Source organism: Hipposideros armiger, unplaced genomic scaffold, assembly GCF_001890085.2.
Source record: "Hipposideros armiger isolate ML-2016 unplaced genomic scaffold, ASM189008v1 scaffold_962, whole genome shotgun sequence".
In the NCBI taxonomy this organism is placed as follows: domain Eukaryota; kingdom Metazoa; phylum Chordata; class Mammalia; order Chiroptera; family Hipposideridae; genus Hipposideros; species Hipposideros armiger.
In genome coordinates, this window is record NW_017732312.1 from 364034 (window position 1) to 384523 (window position 20490).

General features: G+C 43.0%; 1 protein-coding gene and 1 long non-coding RNA gene across 2 annotated transcripts in view; one reads left to right on the forward strand and one right to left on the reverse strand.

Annotated features, from left to right (window-relative positions):
* The window catches only part of GAD2 (glutamate decarboxylase 2), a 73796-nt gene that overhangs the window by 45949 nt on the left and 7357 nt on the right, over window positions 1-20490 (forward strand). The window contains exons 10-15 of the mRNA XM_019630874.1: window positions 891-1007; window positions 3301-3365; window positions 9417-9495; window positions 12189-12338; window positions 18511-18618; window positions 18949-19038. Coding sequence (XP_019486419.1) covers window positions 891-1007; window positions 3301-3365; window positions 9417-9495; window positions 12189-12338; window positions 18511-18618; window positions 18949-19038 — 609 coding nt within the window. The remainder of the gene's footprint in view (window positions 1-890; window positions 1008-3300; window positions 3366-9416; window positions 9496-12188; window positions 12339-18510; window positions 18619-18948; window positions 19039-20490) is intronic.
* Window positions 165-18999, reverse strand: LOC109375487 (uncharacterized). Its single transcript, XR_002122590.1, has 5 exons — window positions 18935-18999; window positions 9910-10016; window positions 9016-9236; window positions 627-776; window positions 165-521 (listed from the first exon to the last, which is right to left on the reverse strand). It is a non-coding gene; the product is annotated as an uncharacterized LOC109375487 (long non-coding RNA).

Genomic DNA, 20490 nt, shown 5'->3' on the forward strand with positions numbered 1-20490 from the left:
TTAACTTTCAATACATATAATCTACAGTTCCTAGTTCAATGATATAACACATGCATTTGGTTATTATGAACTCAGGAATAATTATTTATTTTTTTATTTTCATCTGCCTCCCCCACCCCTACACACACAAATTGGCCCCAGGAGGTTCCCCTCCTTGTGCTCAAACTACTTCTGGTAACTGTAAATCACGGATTAAACTTTTGCTGCCACCTGCAGGCTGACTCTGTAACTTCATGTTAGCGCCATGTAGAGAAACTGGTCATCCTAGTTGAGGCATTCTTCTGCCTACATTCAGCAGCACCTAATATTTTAATCAATTTTAGTTTAAATTAGAGCCAGACAGACTGAGATCTATGAACACGGATAAAAGCCATGGCTTATTGTTCATGTGAATCCTCTTCTCTAAGACTCCAAAAATGTTATCTGAGGGTTTTCCAAATAGGAGCAATGGGCTAATTGGAGTTCTTTCTCTTCGTTCTCTTTTCTGCTCACTCTACGGGGATTTATTAAGTTCAGAGGCCCTGTTATGTAAAAGGAAAAACAGAAATTCAGCAAAGGGGGGGAAAGGCCAGAAAATCTCCCTGGAATATATTAATAGTTTAGGGGGCACCACAGAGCTTACTCACCTCTGGGTCCAGGGTAGCCTCTTCTGAGAACCAGAATGTCTGTCCTCATAATGAAACTGGCAGGTCCAACAGAATGGCTTGGAGTGTGATACTAGAGCATGATCATCGTTCCTGCCAGGCTCCAAGGTGTCAACGCCATTCTGAAGGCTCCTAAAATGCAGATGTGTATTACAGGGAGTGAATTTCCACTGTTTTTGTCAGCTTTTTTAAAAAAAATCCTTGAACCTGTGTTTTACATTATTCGGGGCTTTGTCGTTTGTACAGGGATTCGTTCCTTTCCTTGTGAGTGCCACAGCTGGGACCACCGTGTACGGAGCATTTGATCCTCTCATAGCTGTCGCTGACATTTGCAAAAAATATAAGATCTGGATGCATGTGGATGTAAGTAATCCCATAAGGCCTGCCACCGAAATGTCTTTGCACATTTTCCACCTGGGGCTTGTGGAATGATTCTCCTCTCTCTCTCTCTCTCTCTCTCTCTCTCTCTCTCTCTTACTTTAGAAGCTTATTTTGAAATGGTGGTATTTCCCTTCAGCTTTTAAGGACTGCAAAGACAAAAGAGCATACAACTCACATAGCATTCAACATTCACTGCAGGCAGTCTGAGGCTGATTATGCCTTAGTGCATTAGTTCCCAACATGACGATATTATTTCTTTGACCAGCACCCGAGCTGAGTACTTAGTTCTCAATTCATTGAGCCAATGTCCCATGTATATACACACATGTAGAGCTTACTTCCCTGCTAAAATGATCAAAAAGGCAAATAGGATTTGAAGTTTTATGGGAAACTCAGAGGGTAAAAAAACCCCCTAAAGGCAGGTATTTGTATATATGGAGACGAAAGCAGACTTGACAACTTGCTAAGAAATATCTACCACCAAATTTCCAGTTTCTTAGCTTGGTCAGCTAAGAAGATAAATTATACGAGAGATGTTTTGACGCCAGGCTCAGTCACACAAATAATGGAGATGTGCCCACCAAAACATTTTCAAATGAAAAAATTATCAACTTTTAGGAGAAATAGATGTAAATTTAGGCCAGTGTTATTCGAAGCATGACTCAAAGATTAGCTGCTATCTGCAACCTGCTAATGATCCATGATGAGATAAGAAGTTGGTGCCAAATTATCATCAAGCTAATATTTGGCACAGCCGACATTTTTTTGATTGTGAGACTTTACATTCGATTTACATGCTGATGCAAGAATGCTGTTGAGTAGCACTGGCTTTATATCATGTTTGCTTCATAAGTATTCAGACCAAATTACCTCCCCTTTCTTTAGGAGCAGAATATGTCCACAGGCTAAACTAAGTCCATTTCTGTTATTCCAGAGGTGTCCTGCATAGTAATGACCAATTTTCTTTTCCTTGTCTAATTCACAATGTGAGTTGTTCATGAGGCTACCAGAGACCCCTTCATTTTATACCCAAAGACACTGAGGAAAGGTTGAACAACTCAAGTACCATCAGTGACCTGGATCTCAGAACTGGGGAGCCTAATGAACCTTGCTAGCTGTCGGGGGAAGAGGATTACCTCGACAATTTTAAAAGTAATAGTGTGTGTATGTCTTTAGCCAGCAGAGGCTGTGGTCTCTCCTCCAGAATTTCTACTGAAAATGGAGCTGAGAGACCTTTTAACCAATTGTATTACCTTTCTTTGAAACCTATCAAGTTTGCCACTTACCCTTATTATTTTTCATGTTTATACATTCTATAATTAAACTAAAAATAAATCTTAAAATATTACACAAAATATTTGGAAAATTGGGTAATTTTCCTAAATATAAAAGAACTGAAATTACAACAAAGGGGGGGGAAAGCAATTATATCCTAATAGTTATTTTTTTTCTTTAACCTTATCCCAAGGTTATTTTTACTCACGAAGAATTTTACAATGAATCTCCATCTTAACATCCTATTTTTTAAAGATTACTACATCAATTCAAATCTGCAAACTTGAAAACAATTTTTTTTTTTTTTAGCTGAGCCATCCTGCCACCTGTTAGCAGCTCAGCTGCAGCTCAGCTCAGGCCAGGACTCGAACCGCTGTTGCTCAGAGTCACACTGTTGAGCGAGCTCTTAACCGACTGAGCCACTCAGCCAGCCTGAGAACAAATTTTTAAGGGACATGTTCTCATTATTCAATTAATTGACTGGTACAAATCTTTCCTGCGTTTTTTTTTGACAGAGAAATTATCTTACCCAAAACTACACCGCAGTAATATAGGCTTGTGAAGCTGATTCCTCCTTCTGGAATCATCAAGACTTGTCAAAAGAGTATTCCTTGCAACTCAGAAGCTATTTAAAGGGTCCCTAGCTCATCTTCTTGACTCTAAACTGTGGAGATAATAGGGGTTCTCCTTCTGAGACAATGAGTTTCACTACAACTGAGTGCTGGGGATGGCTTGCAGGGAGAATTTGTCTCCTACTCATGCAGACCGAGGAAATGTGTATCCAGCGTGGCTCCTTACACCATATAAATGTAGGATGGAGCCGAAGACCTTTAATAACCCCCCAATTTAAACTTTGAAAATCTAGTGCCAAAAGAAGGTGGCCAACCCCCTACGTTGCCTGGGCTCTGGGAGACTGACTGTTCTGAAAGACACCAAACTATAGAAATCTAGGCAATGAACCACTGCCACCTTTTTTCCTTATATGATCTTCCTTTTTCAGGCAGCTTGGGGTGGAGGATTGCTGATGTCCCGGAAACACAAGTGGAAATTGAGCGGCGTGGAGAGGTACACACATTTGTCTTATTCACAAAGTGTGAAAGCTAAATGTGAAAAGCAAATTACACCCAATTTCCAAGAATTGTTGGTGAGTAGGTGAGCCCATTCTGTGCAGTGCTGTGTGCATTGTGAGGCCATACATGTGTGACAATTGTGTGTAAATGACAAAAAGAAGTCAAAGCCCATATCAAGTGACCCAAGTGAACTGTCTCTCAAACAGAGATTCCTAACTGGGGATTCTGAACCAACCACCCAAATTGTTTAAAACTGCAGGCAGTCCACCGTTTTCTAGGGAGACGATCTATAGCTCTCGTGTTCCATAAAGGATAATATCCAGTGCTTTAAAGAAATCAATAAATAATTTGACAAAGCACACAAGCACCTTGTAATTTATCAGTGTTGAAAGTTTAGGTTTGGGGTTTAATGTGACTAGTTTACATAAAGTGAAACATGCTTTCATTCCCATGATTTTTTTCTAACGTAGTTCTGATGGATGCCGCAAAGCACCCTTTATTCAGACACTAAGCAGTGGATCATTGAGAAAAGCTGCAAACCACAAAGGAGGTAACACCTGATTAGCATAAAGCATATTCAGGCCCAAAGGAAAACGAAAAGAATTACAGAATGCAGCCTCAACCTCAGGGTTTGGTTCTGGACCACTTGCCAAAGAAGCTCAGGGTTCCCAGTTCTCCCATCACTACACATCAGGTCAACTTGCAGTTGTGAGCTCTGACACCCCAGGCAGCTGAGAAAGCCTGAGTTCATCCGAGGCTGCCAAATGCCCACCATGCTCCACCAAGCAGCCAGATGCTGCCCAGGAAAAGCTTCCTACTGACTCTGCCCCTAGGCAGCTTGGCACAATTTCAGGACGAGGATAGAGGCTGATGGCACTAGGGAGCATCTGTCAGCACTGATCAGGCAGAGTAGCCAGGCCGGAAGGAACACACAGGGTGTGCCGTGTGACACCCAGGCCCACTCACATGCAGAGAGCCTGTGAGGATAGAGTGAGGGGGCAGGGTTACTGAGGCAGAGTCAGGGTCACCCGGCTTCATTAGTGAAAAGAAGGCTGGAGACTCGAGAAAGACCAGCTGAGGCCCCAGCCGGCAGGGTTGCTGTCCCTGAGTCAGCTACCCATGCTCTAACTGCAGGTACCCATGCAGGTGTGATGAGATAAGGGCAGGCCTATCCCCTTCCCGCACTGAACCAGTTCAAGTCTCTGCTTCTGGTCCGTGGGGGTTCTCACAGGCCGAATTCCTTTTTGTCTTGACAATATACATGCAACCAGAAGCTTAAGGAGGAGCGATGAACTAAACAGGGAGAGACAATGAACAAAAGAGAGCAATTTAGAAAGTGCCTGTTCAGGTGATCAGAACAGGAATTAAATTCATGTGGTTTTGAGAGAGATGTCCTGTACACAGTACCTTCTCTTCTTTGAGTTACTTTTTGACTGACACAAAAGCGAGCGCCTGTGATTCTACCGTTAATGCCACCTGGGACTCCAAGTGCTGAAAGCCGTGCATCACCCTACGCCGATGATTATGTGACAGCTCACTAAATTACCTCCCCCGAGCCTTGGAGAAATACACACCCACATGCCTTTTGCTAAAGACTATTATTTGAGAGCAAAGCTAAGAACATTCACCATGGAACACAGAGTCCTCTGTGATTGCCACAATCCTTGGAACAGTATTGTAACTAAATCTACCAACTGGAATAGCCAGATATGAAGTCCTAAAAATGAGGGACTGCTGTTGTTCTGCCTTGTGCAGAACCCCCTTAGTTACCCACTTGCCTGAGAGTATCCATCTTGCTGAATTATCAACAAAAGGCACACTTTCTTTGGTGAACAAGGTGTTAGAGCCAGTGGAAACCCCTGAGCACAATGTACATGGACACAAGTTTAGGAAAGAAACTGCCTCGTTTGGAGTATCACGTTTTTCTCCAAGCATGAGGACTCATGCTAATGTGGGGGAAATCCACAGTTGATTCTTGTCCCCAAATCCAGAGGTTCGCCAGTGGTCGCAGGGATCCCAGAGTACCGTCCTCATAACACAATGGCACAGGCACCCAGAACCCTGCTGGCATCTCCTTCGAGAACCAACCAAATTCTCAGAAAGTGACGTTCCTTGCGAACACGGGCAAAATGTGTCGATACGGTGTTGCTCACAGAGCGTGCCAAGAGCCCTGATGCTCCAAAGTCTGTTTCTGTGCATTCTAAACTGACTCTTCTTTTATTTATTTTTTTTTTTTTCAATTACAGTTGACCTTCAATATTATATTAGTCTCGAGTGTACATCACAGTGGTTAGACATTTGTATAACTTACAAAGTGAGTCCTGCCCCCATAAGCTTGTTACCCCACTGACACCATACATACTTTTTACAATATTATCAACTATACCCCTTTATATCCCCAGCTATTTTGTAACTGCCAGTTTGTATTTCCTAATCCCTTTTCCTATTTCGCCAAACTGACCCTTCTTTGACCCTCCTGCAGCAGGCTGCTGCTCACCTGCAGGAATCCATTGCTATGGTCCACTCGCAAGGCTTCCTGGCCTGGCTGAAGCTTCTGCCTCATTACCAGTCACTGCCCTCACTCCCGACCTGAGAGCCAGGGGTTCAGAAGCCCTAGTCAGGAGTAACTGAACCTCTGCCATATGCAAGCCGCAGAACGAGGCACCACGAGGGCACACAGACAAAAGTGATATGAAGCCCGTCTTCAAGGTGCTTAGAATCTAGCAGGGAAGATGGGCGATCAACAGTGGGTTACAATGCAAGGCATAGAAATAAAGGCCCAAGAGACAGGCAAGCAGGCTGACCGGAAGACACGGGGAAGGAGTGCGTCCTTCTTGGTAGGGCTTGTCACGGAGGCCTTCACTGGGGCTGGGCATTGGAGCTTTCGCAAGGGGAAGTGGAAGACTGACTTCAGGTGATGAGCAGGGACGCAGAGGTTTGAAAGCGTTCTTGGAGAAAGTCCCGACGAGTTTGCTTGGAGGCAGAGATGGAGTCATGGCAGAGACTAGGAAGCTGGCGGAGTGTCCACAGTCCTGTCCAATGGTGTCAGCGGAGGGCCTGCCTACAGAGCGGGGTCAGGGTCACCATCACCCCTGAGCTGCCTGTCACCGCATTTGAGCCACTGTTATGCACAGAGAGCATTGTATTTCTTGGGATGGGGAGGAAGCTGGAAAGGCCCTGCCGTAGCAGCCAAGGCGGGGTTTGAGGAGAGGAGTGATGGTATTCCGCCACCGTTTTGGAAAGATAAGTCAGGATTTGAGGGGAGATGGAAGCCAAGGACTGAGCAGAAGCTGTTGGGCAGATGCCCAGGTGTGAGAGGCAGCGGAGGGGAGAGAGGCTGGGGGTGACGGAAGCCGCAGCAGCTGGAGGGAGACGAGCCGGTGAACCCATGGAGTCACTGTCAGGAGATGGAGAACAAGCGAGTGAAACCAAAGCAACATGTTGGGGAGCTGGACGCGTGGTGCGAGGAACTGAGGCACAAAAGATAGAAGAGAGGATAGATCTGGAAGGATGAGGAGGGGCAAGCGAGTGAGTTCAATTGAGGTGCAAATGAGGGCGCAAGGCGGTGTCTGAAAATAGCCCTAGGGGCCTCGGTTCTCGTTGACTTCAGGAAAATCACAGACACCCACGTGACTGAATCCCAGAGCAAAGCATTTTGAAATGAACCCGAAGCTGTGTTTCATGAACTAACAACATTTCTCAAATAAATTAAGGCCACGTCACTGAATCACTCTGCACAGCATGTGGCCCCCTTTGTGAGGCAGCCCTTCTGAGACAGAGGCGGGACAGCGACTGGGCGTTGGGGGCCTTGGCACTTTCTGGTCTAAAACAACACATTGGCCACTGCATAGAGATAAACACCTCCAGTCAGAGAAATGGAGAACAGCTGTTTTCTTGTCCATTCGTGTCATTACTGACAAGGCTGAGTTTCATCAGGATTAGGTACATAGCCGTAGAATTTTGTAGCATGGCAGTGTCTGTGCGCCCAATGTCACAAAGCTCATAAACAACAGAGTTGAAATCAATGGCTAGAGCCAATTTTATGGTGTGTCAGATACAGTTATAAGCACTTTACCCAAACTACCATTATTCTATTTACAGACAAGGAAATCTAGGCACAGAGAGGTTAAGTATCTTATTCAAGGTCACACAGCTAGGAAGTGATAGAACCTGGGTACAAACACACACCGTCTGGCTCACGAGCTCTCTTCTCTTAACCACTGTTACCTACTGCTGAGAGCCCAAATATCTTGATTCTGGTCATTCTACAGAGCTAGGAGATATTTTCTTGGAAGGAGATTTTCAGTACCACAGTTCTATTTATTACTCATGAAGTTATTTAGTCCTTTTTGCAGGGTAGTAGCCATCTGGCCATGAAGTGCCTTTGCTTCTTTCCTCAACTCTAGTCCTACCATATCTAACAGCCCATGTCAGGGCCAAAGAAAGACCGGAAGAAGAGCCAGAATAATCATTGATTCAGATAAGATCCCCAGGCCAGTCAGTGTCCTCTGACTGGTGCCTGAGCCCGCCATTTATCAAACAGATGAATAGGATCTTTCCCAGCTTCTCATTTCTTCCTGAGGTTCTCACACCTCAGGTGCTGGAAGCAGGTGAGCCCAGGTGTGTTGTTCAGCCGGAGGAGAGGCAGCAGTCCACAGCAGCTGCCCTGGATGGCACTCCTACCTTCCTCCTCCTGTGAGTCTGTTTATACCAAGGTCACATTGCTGATCCTCATCCGCAAGCATCCCTCAGTCTCTCAGAAGATGTGCGCAGAGACTCGCCTGCCTGACACTCATGTAAAGTGAATGATGGGACTCATGGAGGGACAGCTGCTTTCCCTGGGAACTGGAGGAGGACGGGGTTGGAGCAGGAGATCGGAGTGAGGGGGAGACGAATGAAGTCCAGGAAAGGTGCAGGAAAAGACGTGTTCTGGGCCTTAAAGAATAAGTAAGATTTAGCCAAGTGAAGCAAAGGGAGGTGACACCCCAGAACAAGGAAATCACATGAAGAGACCCAGGAGCATGACAATAGAATTTTTGGTGAACAAAACTAGTCTGGTATGATGGAAATGGGTACAAGAAAGTGAAAGGACACAGGACTGAACACGTAGCCTGTGGCTTACCCATGTGGGCATCATAGCCATACCCTACAGTTCAGAATTTAGACTGGAGGCAAAAAGAAGTTGTTAACAATTCAGAAAGAGCAGAGAAACATAAACAGAGCTAGAAGATAACTGTGGTGCTGGGTGGAAGATGAAATGGAAACTGAAAGTCAGTTAAAACACGATTGCTGTATCCAGATTAAAATAATAATAATAATATTTATTATTATTATTATTATTATTATTGAAGGAATCTGAATCAAAACTATGGTTTAGACTTTTCAAATACAATACCTGAGCTGAGAATCACTAATATTGGTGGGAAAGCGTTATATTTCCCAAGTGTGTTAAACCCCAATCGATAGAAGCCACAGAGTATCTCACCTGCAGTCTAGAAAGATAACTCTGGATTAGAGAAGAGATGGAAGCAGGGGACATGCTAGAAGCCATTATGAAAGGGACACATTTGAAAAGTCTGGTAATCAGTTAAATTGGAAGAAGAAACTGGGCGAGGAAAAGAATAAAATACATCAGTGGCATGTACCTGGCTCTGAGCTCTGGGCCACTACAGTAGTATCAGAAGCCAGAACAGCGGGGACGCACGAGGGCAGCTCCTTCAGCTGCTTGATGCTCTGTGCCTCGGACTCTGCACCAGATGATCCTGGTCACTCGAAGGGGCTGTCAGACCACCGTAGAAGCTGAGTGATTGTCTCCTTGGGAGGTCAGGGGGCACCTCACGGAGACACTAGCCCTCGCCTGCTGTCTCTGTAGACAAAGAAAAGGTTGTAGATTTAAGAGTCCACTTATCGTTTCACAAATTTAGTGTCCTCCTAGAGTCTGAAAAACAGCACCAAGAACCCTGGAACTCTGTCACCCATGACCAGGACCTCTGTAGTCTGAGCCTGTCATGGGTGCCACCCTCTTAACATGATTTCTCTCCTCTAGGGCCAACTCTGTGACATGGAATCCTCACAAGATGATGGGCGTCCCTCTGCAGTGCTCTGCTCTCCTGGTTAGGGAAGAGGTATGTCTTTCCTGACTGGTGGCTCAGTCCATCCATGGGATTAGACAGAGTACATGTGTGTAGTGACAGAATCAGAATACAGGATGATTTTACAGGCCGGGCCAGTGGGCCACATCCAACAAGGGGAAACTGTTAATGAGCATAATTGTAAGGTTCTGCTCTTATGTCCTGGGATAGGATGGCTGTCGCTGGACTAGACAAGACAGGCATGCTTCACACATGGCTAAGGTGTTGTACTTGTGAAAAAAAGCATAGGATGTTAGGTTGTATTCTGTGGGGTCAACAATGGGTCAAGAGAAAAATTACCATTCATGAAACATTAATGAGATAAAAGAGTGGAGTTTCATGATGATGGAGATGGTGGTGGTCCTCTACTGTCTTCTGGTTAAACCACACCTGGAGTGGTTTGCTTACCTTGGCGCCAAATGGTATATGCGACTCCATCAGGCTAGAGCTCCAGCAGGGGAGAACACTTGAAAAACATGTAAGAGAGGTGGTTGAAAGAACCAAGGACGTTTAATCTAAAAGAAAAAGCATAAACAAAGAGCTGAGAGGAGCGCAGCCTTCACAGTTTAAATAACTCTCAAATGGAAGAGATTCATTTTTCTCTTGAGGCTTCAGGGAACTGGGTTAGTAACACTGGGTGGTACAGATTTGATGGGGCAAAATTAGAATACTCATGGTTTTAGGTCTGACTTGGGGTCAATAAAAGTAATGCTTTTCTAAAAATTAAGTCGTCCAACAAGTAATGCATGCTTTTTGTGGGGATGCGTTAATCACCAGGGGAGGTGATTGGATGGAGATTGGACAGTCACTTATTAGTAAGAGGATAGAAAGGATTCCTTCATTGGGAAGGAATAGATTAATAGTTCCAGGATCCCTTCCACATCCAAGAGTCTAGAATGCTCTGACAGCATTTCCCTTAGTGGGGCCCAAGAAATAATGCCAATCTATAAGATTATACTATGTATTCTGTGATAAGAGAGTATTCACTTTATAAAAAGCTTGGGCTACATTGGATTAAAGAGTTAAAAACAAGTTTCATTATTGCAGGGCATATCAGGGCCTTTAATATGCTGATATATATTGCAAATATCTAAAAAGAAGGGATTTATGATACAGCATTTCCTGTTTAATTTGACCATTGGAATCTCTTTCACAGCAACTATTTTACGGCACAGCAATTATTCATGTGTTTAAAATAGTTTGGATCCTAATGGTTTATAACTTTTTAATGGCTCAGAATCAGGATATTATCTCATCAAGGTCTTTTATGTGAAAAATACTATCACTTTTTCTTATCCTTTTGTACATTGAGACTGGTACAGCCCAACCTTTAAAAGGTCGTGTGCGTTGAGTGGCTTTTCCTATCCCAGTAGAAGCTGGTCCAATCTGTTACTATTCCACACTCTCTGGGGTAGCTTCCCCTAGGATTGATGGCACCTATTTGCATGCTGGCATGTCTGGGGGAAGATTGGTGCCAAGTTTCTGTGACCATGAAACAATATAGAAGCATCTATCCCAATTTTCAACTTTATTGGTCTTCAAGTAAATTTTCTTTTTCAAATTATATCTTTCTACAATTATATTGTATAATTTCTCTTACTCTTAAAAAACAACTTAATGAATTCCACTGAATATGAAGCCTAAACTACAAATTTGGGCCCAGTTCTGTTGTCTACCATCTGGGCCCTCCATCTTTTAGGACCTAGTGAAAATTTTAGTTGTGTTGAATTGTTTTAGTTTTGATAATTTTTTAAAAAGGGTTCTCACTGCTAGCTTCAACTAAATATCACATGTTAGTCTTTTCTTGTCATGAGTCACGAGAGAAAAAAAAATGCCAAAGCTTCTATAAAATCACAATTACACTGTAGGCAATGAAAGAGTCAAAGGATCGCTGTGGTTCATGACAAATTGAAACATGGTGGAGTTTCCAGTGAGGAGACTGGCAGTGCAGTTTTAGTCAGAGAGCATGATTCATTCACTGTCCTTGGGAATACTTCAATCACTTTGCCACCTATTTTCCATAGTAAGCTTATGGTGCCCCGGAAAATTAATGGTCATCGACCATGAAACTTTCCACTGTAACTACCATATGCAACTGAGTATGAAAACATGGTACTGACACTTTAACCACTCTTGAGAGAGGAACATGACATTTGAAAGATTGTTTATTTAAGATATCTCAAAGTAGCAATATCTTTATTTGTTTAGATGTCAGCATATGTAAATGATTGTAATGAACTGTCTTAAAAGCTATGATTTTCAAAGACAACTCAAACCTTAACAGCTAAAAGATAAAGTACTTGGACTAAATATCAGTGAAGCACTAAAAGAATCACATTAATAATATTTTACAGAACCAAAAGTTTCCAAAATATTTTAATTGCAACAAAAGCCAGAACATCAGGATGTTCTCCCAAAGAATGAACATTACACTCTGACTGTGATTTTTTTTTTTAAATACATGCCTTCTCTGGTTCATTTATCCCACAGAGCTGACATATCACAGCAGCCCACCCTGTCCAGATATTGGACCCATTTTTTTTTCCATTTGATTCTAATTATTTTCTTTCTCCAGAATACCCAATGTCTCTTTCGTTTATTTTTTCTTAATAATTTCCATCACAATGTAAATCTAATAGAACACTTGAGAAAGTCAGTAATTTCCTAAGTTTTCTCTTCTCTTCTAGGGCTTGATGCAGAGTTGCAACCAGATGCACGCCTCCTACCTCTTCCAGCAAGATAAACACTACGACTTATCCTATGACACTGGAGACAAGGCCTTACAGTGTGGACGCCATGTTGATGTTTTCAAGTTATGGCTGATGTGGCGAGCAAAGGTGAGCATGTGTAGATTAGTTGACTGTCAGCTGAAAACACAAACTATACCTGGTGACCCTTAGTATGACACGTGAAAAATTGATTTCCAAATTGAAAATTCCCCCAAATTGAGTTTCTTTACTCCTATATCTAGATACCTGCAGTCTACCCATGATAAGAATATAATCAAACCTGTGGTATATTTTTAAAACTGTTCGAGAGCACACCAATAATTCATATTCTTGATTGATTGATTTATATAATTAAACCCATGATATTTGTTTTTCCTTTTAAGCCAAACTGCTCTGAATACTCACTCACCTAGCAAATAAATCCATGTTGCTTTATACAGCAGAACATCTGGTGTTTCCATGGTATTTTGTTCTTTTTACCCAGTGATTGATAACTTGGGCAGGTTAATGCAATCAAAAAGCGTATGTTTGGAGAACAAAAAGAAAAAGTAGAAAATTCCTCAGGAGAGCTTTTTTGACTTTTTAAAGGGGTAACCTCTAGTTATAAAGCTTAAAAAACGAAACAAAACGAAAAAACTCCAACAGTACCTAGTGACCTCCTTTTGTGCAGTTTCTCTACTGACCTCAGGATTGAACTGTAGAAGATCGCTCCTCTCTCAGAAATGAAAACTCTGTAACTAATAGTGTGCAGTACTAGCTGGATCTATCTGTCGCCTTCAAAGAGCATTAGTGTATGTTTAAATGTAAGCAGGCTGGAAACGTTGATTTTGATTTTGACCAGATTCCTAACTTAAATGTCACAAATCCCCACTGGGTTTCATTTATCTCTCCCAGGAGGCGCTGGCCAGAGCTAGCAGGACATGCTAGAAAAACCCAACTTTTAAAAGTACTTGAGGGAAGCGTGACAAAGGAAGTGAGACAGGGAGAGATTAGAAGGAAGTTGTTGGGGTGACTGGTTAGCTCAGATGGTTAGAGTGTGGTGCTGATAACACCGAGGTTGCCGGTTCGATCACCGTATGGGCCACTATGAGCTGCGCCCTGCCTAAAAAGAGTCAATTATGCCATTGTAGCATGAAAGCAATGTGTAACTAATGACCATGGCAGTTCCCCAATAAAATTAAAAAAAAAAAAAGGCAGTTGTCATGCCTCGAGGTCCTGTATATGTGGGAAAGGCCCCACAATTTGGCTCTAAGCTTTCTAAGTAGCCTACACAAAGAGCTGACAGATTCAATCCCATAGGAACAAGCAAATAACTTTGTCAGCAGGAGTGAGACGCGCTAGGATGAGACCACGTCCACAGCCACAAGCTCCATATGCTGTTGTTTATACAGTTTTTCAAAGTAAACGGAATGCCTTAAGCAGTTTAGAGGGAGGGTTGGCTTACAAGAAAAGGAGGGGTCTGGGGAGTGACCCATGTAGTCCATGATGATTTTATGGAATCTTCTTTAAATCCATCCTGGAAAAAAGGCAGGTTAAATAGAAGAGATGGTCTTGCTTCATGTAGAAATAACTCTCAGATGGTCTCCAGGGATGGCAAGTCTACAGATGGCAAGTCTACTATTATTTACCCTAGCTGAGTTTTCTCTAAGTGTTGTTAAGTATTGAACAGCTGCCTGGCGTGAGGACTCAGGTAAGTTGTGGCCCTTAAAAGTGGTGTGATGGGTGCGCTCCCATCCTTTGAGTTGGGCAAGGGACCTCTTCCTCCTTTAAAAGTTGAGAGCCTGACAAGGACACATACCTGGTCCCCACCACCCAAGATGAGACTCATCCTGCTGGCAATGACATTTTCATTTGGGAAAAATAGATAAATCAAGAATACGAATTATTGATATACTCTCAAGCAGTTTTGAAAGGAGTAGGATTTTACTTCATCACTTGGTAAGAATTACAAAGTATCAGCTAGTAAGTTGAAGAAAGCTTGATCTCTAAATATTGTTCAGTAGCATCCTTTTTGTCTCTTTTTCCTGTGGTGTTTTTATTAAGGTGATGTTCATTAGCTATGTTTACACAAAAACGTTTCTCTCATGTTTCATCAATTCCTGCTGCTCCTTCTCCATCTGCAGGCTCCTCACCAGCGTGGTGCAGCTGGTTGGTTCTTAGAGAAATAACTTAGAGGACATCAGGTGTGAATTAAACAGCAGGACCAAATGAGGTCTGAAATAAAGGCAAAGGATTCCGTTTCTAAAGTACTGAAATAAAAGCACCAGGAGAGGGGATAAAAAGAGAAAAAAGAACCATCACAACAGCTGCATGACTTGTGGACACATGTCCTCTTAATTCTTTATGCAAAACCTTAAGTAGCTAGACATCTAAACAGCAAAAACTCCCTTTTGGCTTTCAACGTAAAGCTGCTTTTTTTTTTTTGCAAAATGAGATGACAATAATTGTTAAAGTAATAAGCTCCGTCCTACACTCTGGATCAGAAGTGAGGATAATTATCGTCTCACATCCAAAGCTCTCTAGTAATGCCACCCAGGGAAGGAGAAGTCATCTGTCCCAAAAAGAGCCATGAAAGAGTTGGCCATCATGTACCATCTTGCATGCCCTCATGCCCTCAGAAATGAACAAACAAGGTGAAAAATCAGAAATGAGGAGGAGGAGCCTAGCATTAATCAGGAAACCCTCTGTTACCACACCTGCCTAGGGAATGCAATGTTCACATGAATCCACATTTTCTCCTTAGTAAGATAAACCCCATGAAAAACAGTAACCTAAATATAAGCTACTATTCCTTAGCCTGTAATGACGAATGGAGCTACATGCACTGAGGATGCCCATCATATTAGGTCCAGGATAGCTTCATTATAGCAAATTTATGCAAAAACAAAAAACAAAACAAAACACGAGCCTCCTGATAGTGGGAGGTGTTCTAGATGGTGTCACAATATATAATCCTGTCATCAGCACTAGCACTGTTCTTTTCGGGTAGAACTTTCATTTTGTCTGCATTTTATTAGAGCATCCTAGGGCTTGATCATTATTTTCCATTTTGACAGTTTTCCTCAGTGGTAAAAACTTGGTGGTAGAAAGAAAAAAAAAACTTAAAATTCGTCCCCCTTTTTCAGGCCTCCAGGGATGGCTTAATATGTACCTAACGAGTTTTCATAGTAAATCTCTGTGTTTTTATCTTACAAATTGGCAGCTTTCCTTTTAGTTTTCTGTGATTAGCTTCCCTACTTTAAACATAGATAACAGAGGGGCTGGCAGAGGGAAAAATAATAATAGGAGAAAAGTATTAATGGCAAATTGATGCGTGGAACCCTTTGTTGAATGACTGAATGTTCACTTTCTCTCTAAAATATTAATTTTAATAAGTAGGTATTGAGCAGATGTTATTGTGCCTGGTACTGAATGAGATAAAGAGGCCACAATTTTCCAGACATGATAAGGTAAATGCACAGATAACCATTGCATGAGATAGAATTTCAATGGTCATAAAAGAAACGTAGACCTACCTTGAGAAGTTAAAGGATGGAGAGTTCATTCCTAGTTTGAGAGTCAAGAATGATTTATTGAGAGATGACCTTCAAGATGGATCTTGGACAAGATACTTAGAATAGTAGGATATAACCCAACAGAGCTGGGAGAAGGACATCCCAGAAAAAGGCCTAGCAGGGGCTAAAGCGCATGTTCTGGGCCTAGTGGAGAGTTTAAGTTGACAGAAGGGTAATCAGGGAGCTATTCTCCAGATGATGACAGTAAATGGGATTAGCAACCAAGGATTCAGTCATTATTTCAGAAGTGGCATCTCTGAGACCCAGGAGCACCAGACGAGAGTTTTAAGAAGCAGAGAAGAACCATGAGCAGCATTCACGATGTCAGGCCCTGAGACAACACAGAGACCACAGCTGAACAGTGGGAGTCCGCGAGACTGCTGAAGAAGATGACACAAACCATGTTCATCTTCCTGAAATTCTGATTTAGGAGTCTGGGGTGGGCCTGAGAAGCTACATTTTTAACACAAGTAATTTGGGTCTGACACAGAGGGCTCCTCAGAACATACATTGTAAAAACACTGCCCTAGTGATTGAAAGCTATACTTCCATTCATTCATCCATTCATTCAACAAATATGAGCACCTAACATGTGCCCGGCACTGCTGGTATGAGTGATACAACAGTGAACAAAAGAAACAACAGTGAACTCCCTTATGGAGTAGTCATTTCAGCCAGGTCAGTCTAAACCAACCCTAAGTATGTGGGTGATGCCAGAGAAAATAAAACCATATTCCCCCCTGCCCAAGCTCCTTCAGCATAACTCTGATGCTGGGGTCCAGCCTTTCACTTAGAAATGCCCTTTTGAGCCTTCAGTGACCTTCCCAGCAACTCGGGTCACAGTGATGGGACGCCTAAGAAAGAATGATATGTGCCTTAGTCATTCTCACAATAAGAGCCGTGCGGCATTTGATAGTTACTCAACAAAAGTTTGATGAATAAATGAATTTTAGATGATCTCCTGAAAGGCTTCAAAACCTTGAAAATAAAATATAGATTTTGGTTTCCACCAAAGGAAGGGCCCCAGGCTTCGAAGGACACACCAGAGTTTCTGATATCACTCCCCTTGTAACTCCTTAGCCTAAAGGGGCAGTCAGATTCCCCCTGATCATCTCCAGAGTGAAGTCCTGGACTAGCGAAAGCCAGAGGACTCCCACTCTGGTCTCTGGTAATCCCACTCCCTTTGCAATACAATCAAACTCGTTTTCAGAGCATTCGTTTTTACCTTACTATTTCTCTGCATGGGACATCAAACAGGTACCATTATTCCCACGTGACCAGAGAGCTTTGCCCAGGTCTTACACTGGATCGGATCAGACTCATGCTGATCCTTGCCGTATCCTGGATCAGGTATGTGCAAGCTTAAATCCAGCTCTAGACTGGACCAAAGAATCCAGTTTGGAGAGCAATTGACCTCCCTGCCTCCTACCTAGGGTCCATCACAAGTGGACCTAAACTTCCAAGTCAGTCCCAACCAATCCTAATTTCCTTGGCACACACAGACTCGTGGAGCACGTGGCGTGGGTGCTGGCCTCGGCATGCAGGCCTCAACCGAAGTCCTTCCTTAGGGTCATCAGGAACCAGTCAGCCTCCTTGAACCAATCACCAAAGAAATAGATTTCTGGACCCATCAGATTTCTGTAATACAGCTTGTTCTTAAACATGTATCAGGAGTTAAATATCACTGGCCACGCCGGATCCTCTTTTAGCCGAGATGACCAGACTGTGTATAAACACAAAAGTGGGCCCATCGCATCTCCATTACAATTGCTCCCTCTAGTTTCCAAGTTGGATTAGTCAGTGGAGGACAAGCTCTAAGAGCTCCTGGGATGAGCATGAGCTATTTTCCTGTTTCCCATTAGCACTCCACAGACACTAAAGGAGTTAGGAGGAAAGCAATTTTGGAAAGCAATTCCCTAGTGTGTCCTGATGTCAGTTAAAGAGCTCCAGTCCAAGTCTGTCATGTTGTTTTTCCTAAGTCCAGACGCTGGGCTTCCAGAGCTGGAAGCTAAAAGACCTCTGTGATAATATTCGCCGATTACACACACACACACACACACACACACACACACACACACACACACACACACGAGTCATTTATTCCCCAGAGGAGAAATCCAATGAGCTTTGCAGAATAACAGGCTAACAAAGTATTTGTGTGCCCCTTCAGATTCAATCACTCATTCATGAGTTCAGCAAATATTCATTGAGCATCTACCCTGTTTGTTCTATAATGGGGGTACATTGGTGAACAAAAGTAGGGTCTGGAAATGGCAAATTTATGTGATGGGCAGGGGCTAAGCAGCCATCCTGAAGGGTCCCTGGTGATGCTTTTTATACACAGGAAGACAATAGCCAAGCCCTCATGTCATTAATGACTTCCATAATTACCCCTATGAATGGAAGACGCCAATTTTCCCCCTGAGTAATCACAATAATTGCCTGGAGAATGGAAGCTCAAAAGAAAAGGAGTCACTGTGGAGGGCAGTAATGACAGACGTGGAAGGGAACAAAAACACCTGAGGGCGAGAGCATCAAAGGAGAAATGATTGCCAGAAAAGCCTCTAGAAACACTGTTTTATGTAAGGAAAGTGCTGGAGCAGACCTGAGACAGAAGTGGCAGAAAGTCCATCTGTCTGGAGAGATCGCTCGACCCCGCATCTCAGCCTGAGCTCTCACCCACCTTTCTCAGCTTGCCTGATAGTGTTTCTTTTTCTCTCACTTAGGGGACGACTGGGTTTGAAGCACACATTGACAAGTGTTTGGAACTGGCAGAGTATTTATACAATATCATAAAGAACCGAGAAGGGTATGAAATGGTGTTTGATGGAAAGGTATGTCTTCTGATTTCTACAATCCCAAAATGTTTAGCCAATTGCAATTCTTATCCCTGATATTTTTTATGTCAATAATATACTGTCCATATAAGTGGGACCTTTACAAAGGAGATGCAGGGACGACAGGGTAGTTATTCTGAGCCAGAGTAAAAATCAGAAAAAAAATAACTGTATAATGTTGTGAAAGTCAGGCACTCCAAAGGTGATTATGGATTTAAAAATAGGAATCATATTCAGAAGCTGTGGAATAAATAGATTAAAAATGCCCTTGAAATTTTCAAAATTGCCAGTTTGGGCTGAGTGTGAATCTTACTTTCCTCTTTGTAGCCTCAGCACACAAATGTCTGCTTCTGGTACGTTCCTCCGAGTTTGCGTTTCCTGGAAGACAATGAAGAGAGAATGAGCCGTCTCTCAAAGGTAAGTGACACAAGCTCCTCTGATACGGATGTTGGTGAGTACATTGGGCCTTTCACAGGCATATCATCTTTACAATGTATTCATAGGTCTTTAGGAAAAGTCTATCTTTGACCTTGGTGCATGGGCCCACTCTTGTCTGTGGGTTCCTGCAGAGCCAGGACATATAAAGTTTGTATATCCAGACTTTTAACAACTGTACTTGCTCCTGTTTTCTGAGAGTGAGTTTATGATGTCTTACAATAAACAATTAGATGAAACCTGTACTGACATTGACAACACGGTAAGATCCCCACCTGGCATTGACTGACCTGCCAAGCAAAACTGGTGCTCAGTTACAAGCTTGGAAGAAGAGACTTTGGACACCAGGAATGATTAGAAATAAAGCTGCTGGTGACCCTCTTGAGATGTCAAGGTCAAGGCTTCCCTAGGGGGTCTTTAGAGCTGTAGTGACTCCCAGAAGGTAACAGGGCCAGGAGCAGTAGTGATAACAGACACTGTTTAGTGTTGTGTCCCAGGCTCAACTTTGATCTAGCATTACATCACTGAACTCTCCCAGACACCTACTGTGGGAAGCACTGTTGTCTCTCCATTCTGCTGATGAGAAAGCTGAAAGCACAGAAAGAAAAAGTCACTTTCTCAAAATCACACTTAAAGTCTGACCCCAGAGCCTAAGAGCATGCACAGTGAATTCTACCATAGCCAGTACGAGCCCCTTTCTTTTATCCTCTTCTGCTCCCATCCTTATACGCAAGTGAAATTTGGTTTACAATATACACCAAAGAGAACCTTGAAGGGAGGTAAATGCAGGGGCCCATTTCCCACAGTGTTGGAGGAATGGGAAACAAGGGATGATCAAAATTATTTCGATTAGCTGGTTGGTTGGTTGGCTACTTGGTTGGCTGATTGGTTGGCTGGCTGGCTGTTTGGCTAAGTGGTATAGACCCCGAATGCTGGGAAATGTGGAATCTTCTGTGTGGTGTATGGCAAACAAGAGAATTAAGTTAAATTACTTGGAGGGCCGGCCGAGTGGCTCAGTTAGTTAAGAGCTCGCTCAAGAGTTTGAGCTCTGAGCAACAGCGGTTCGATGCCCGGCCCGAGCTGAGCTGCCGCTAAGCTGCCAACAGGTGGCAGGATGGCTCAGCTAAAAAAAAAAAAATTACTTGGCTTAGCATACAATGGGTTCTCAAAAGTGTTTGTTGAGCACAAGTGACATTTGCACCTTCCAAAACAGGGAAGGAAAACAACACTTAGAAAAACTATTAGCAAATCTAGACTTTTTCTCAGTGCACACGGTGGCATGACGATAGATATCTAGGTAATAACTGGTTTTTACTAAAACAAGCGTAGTCACAGCTTCACGAGGAAGGTAAAGATGAGAATCTGGTTCGTACACCCCCTGCTGCCCAGGAAGGACTGTGAGTGTGCTGATGGCACATTGTCACCAAGGCGAGT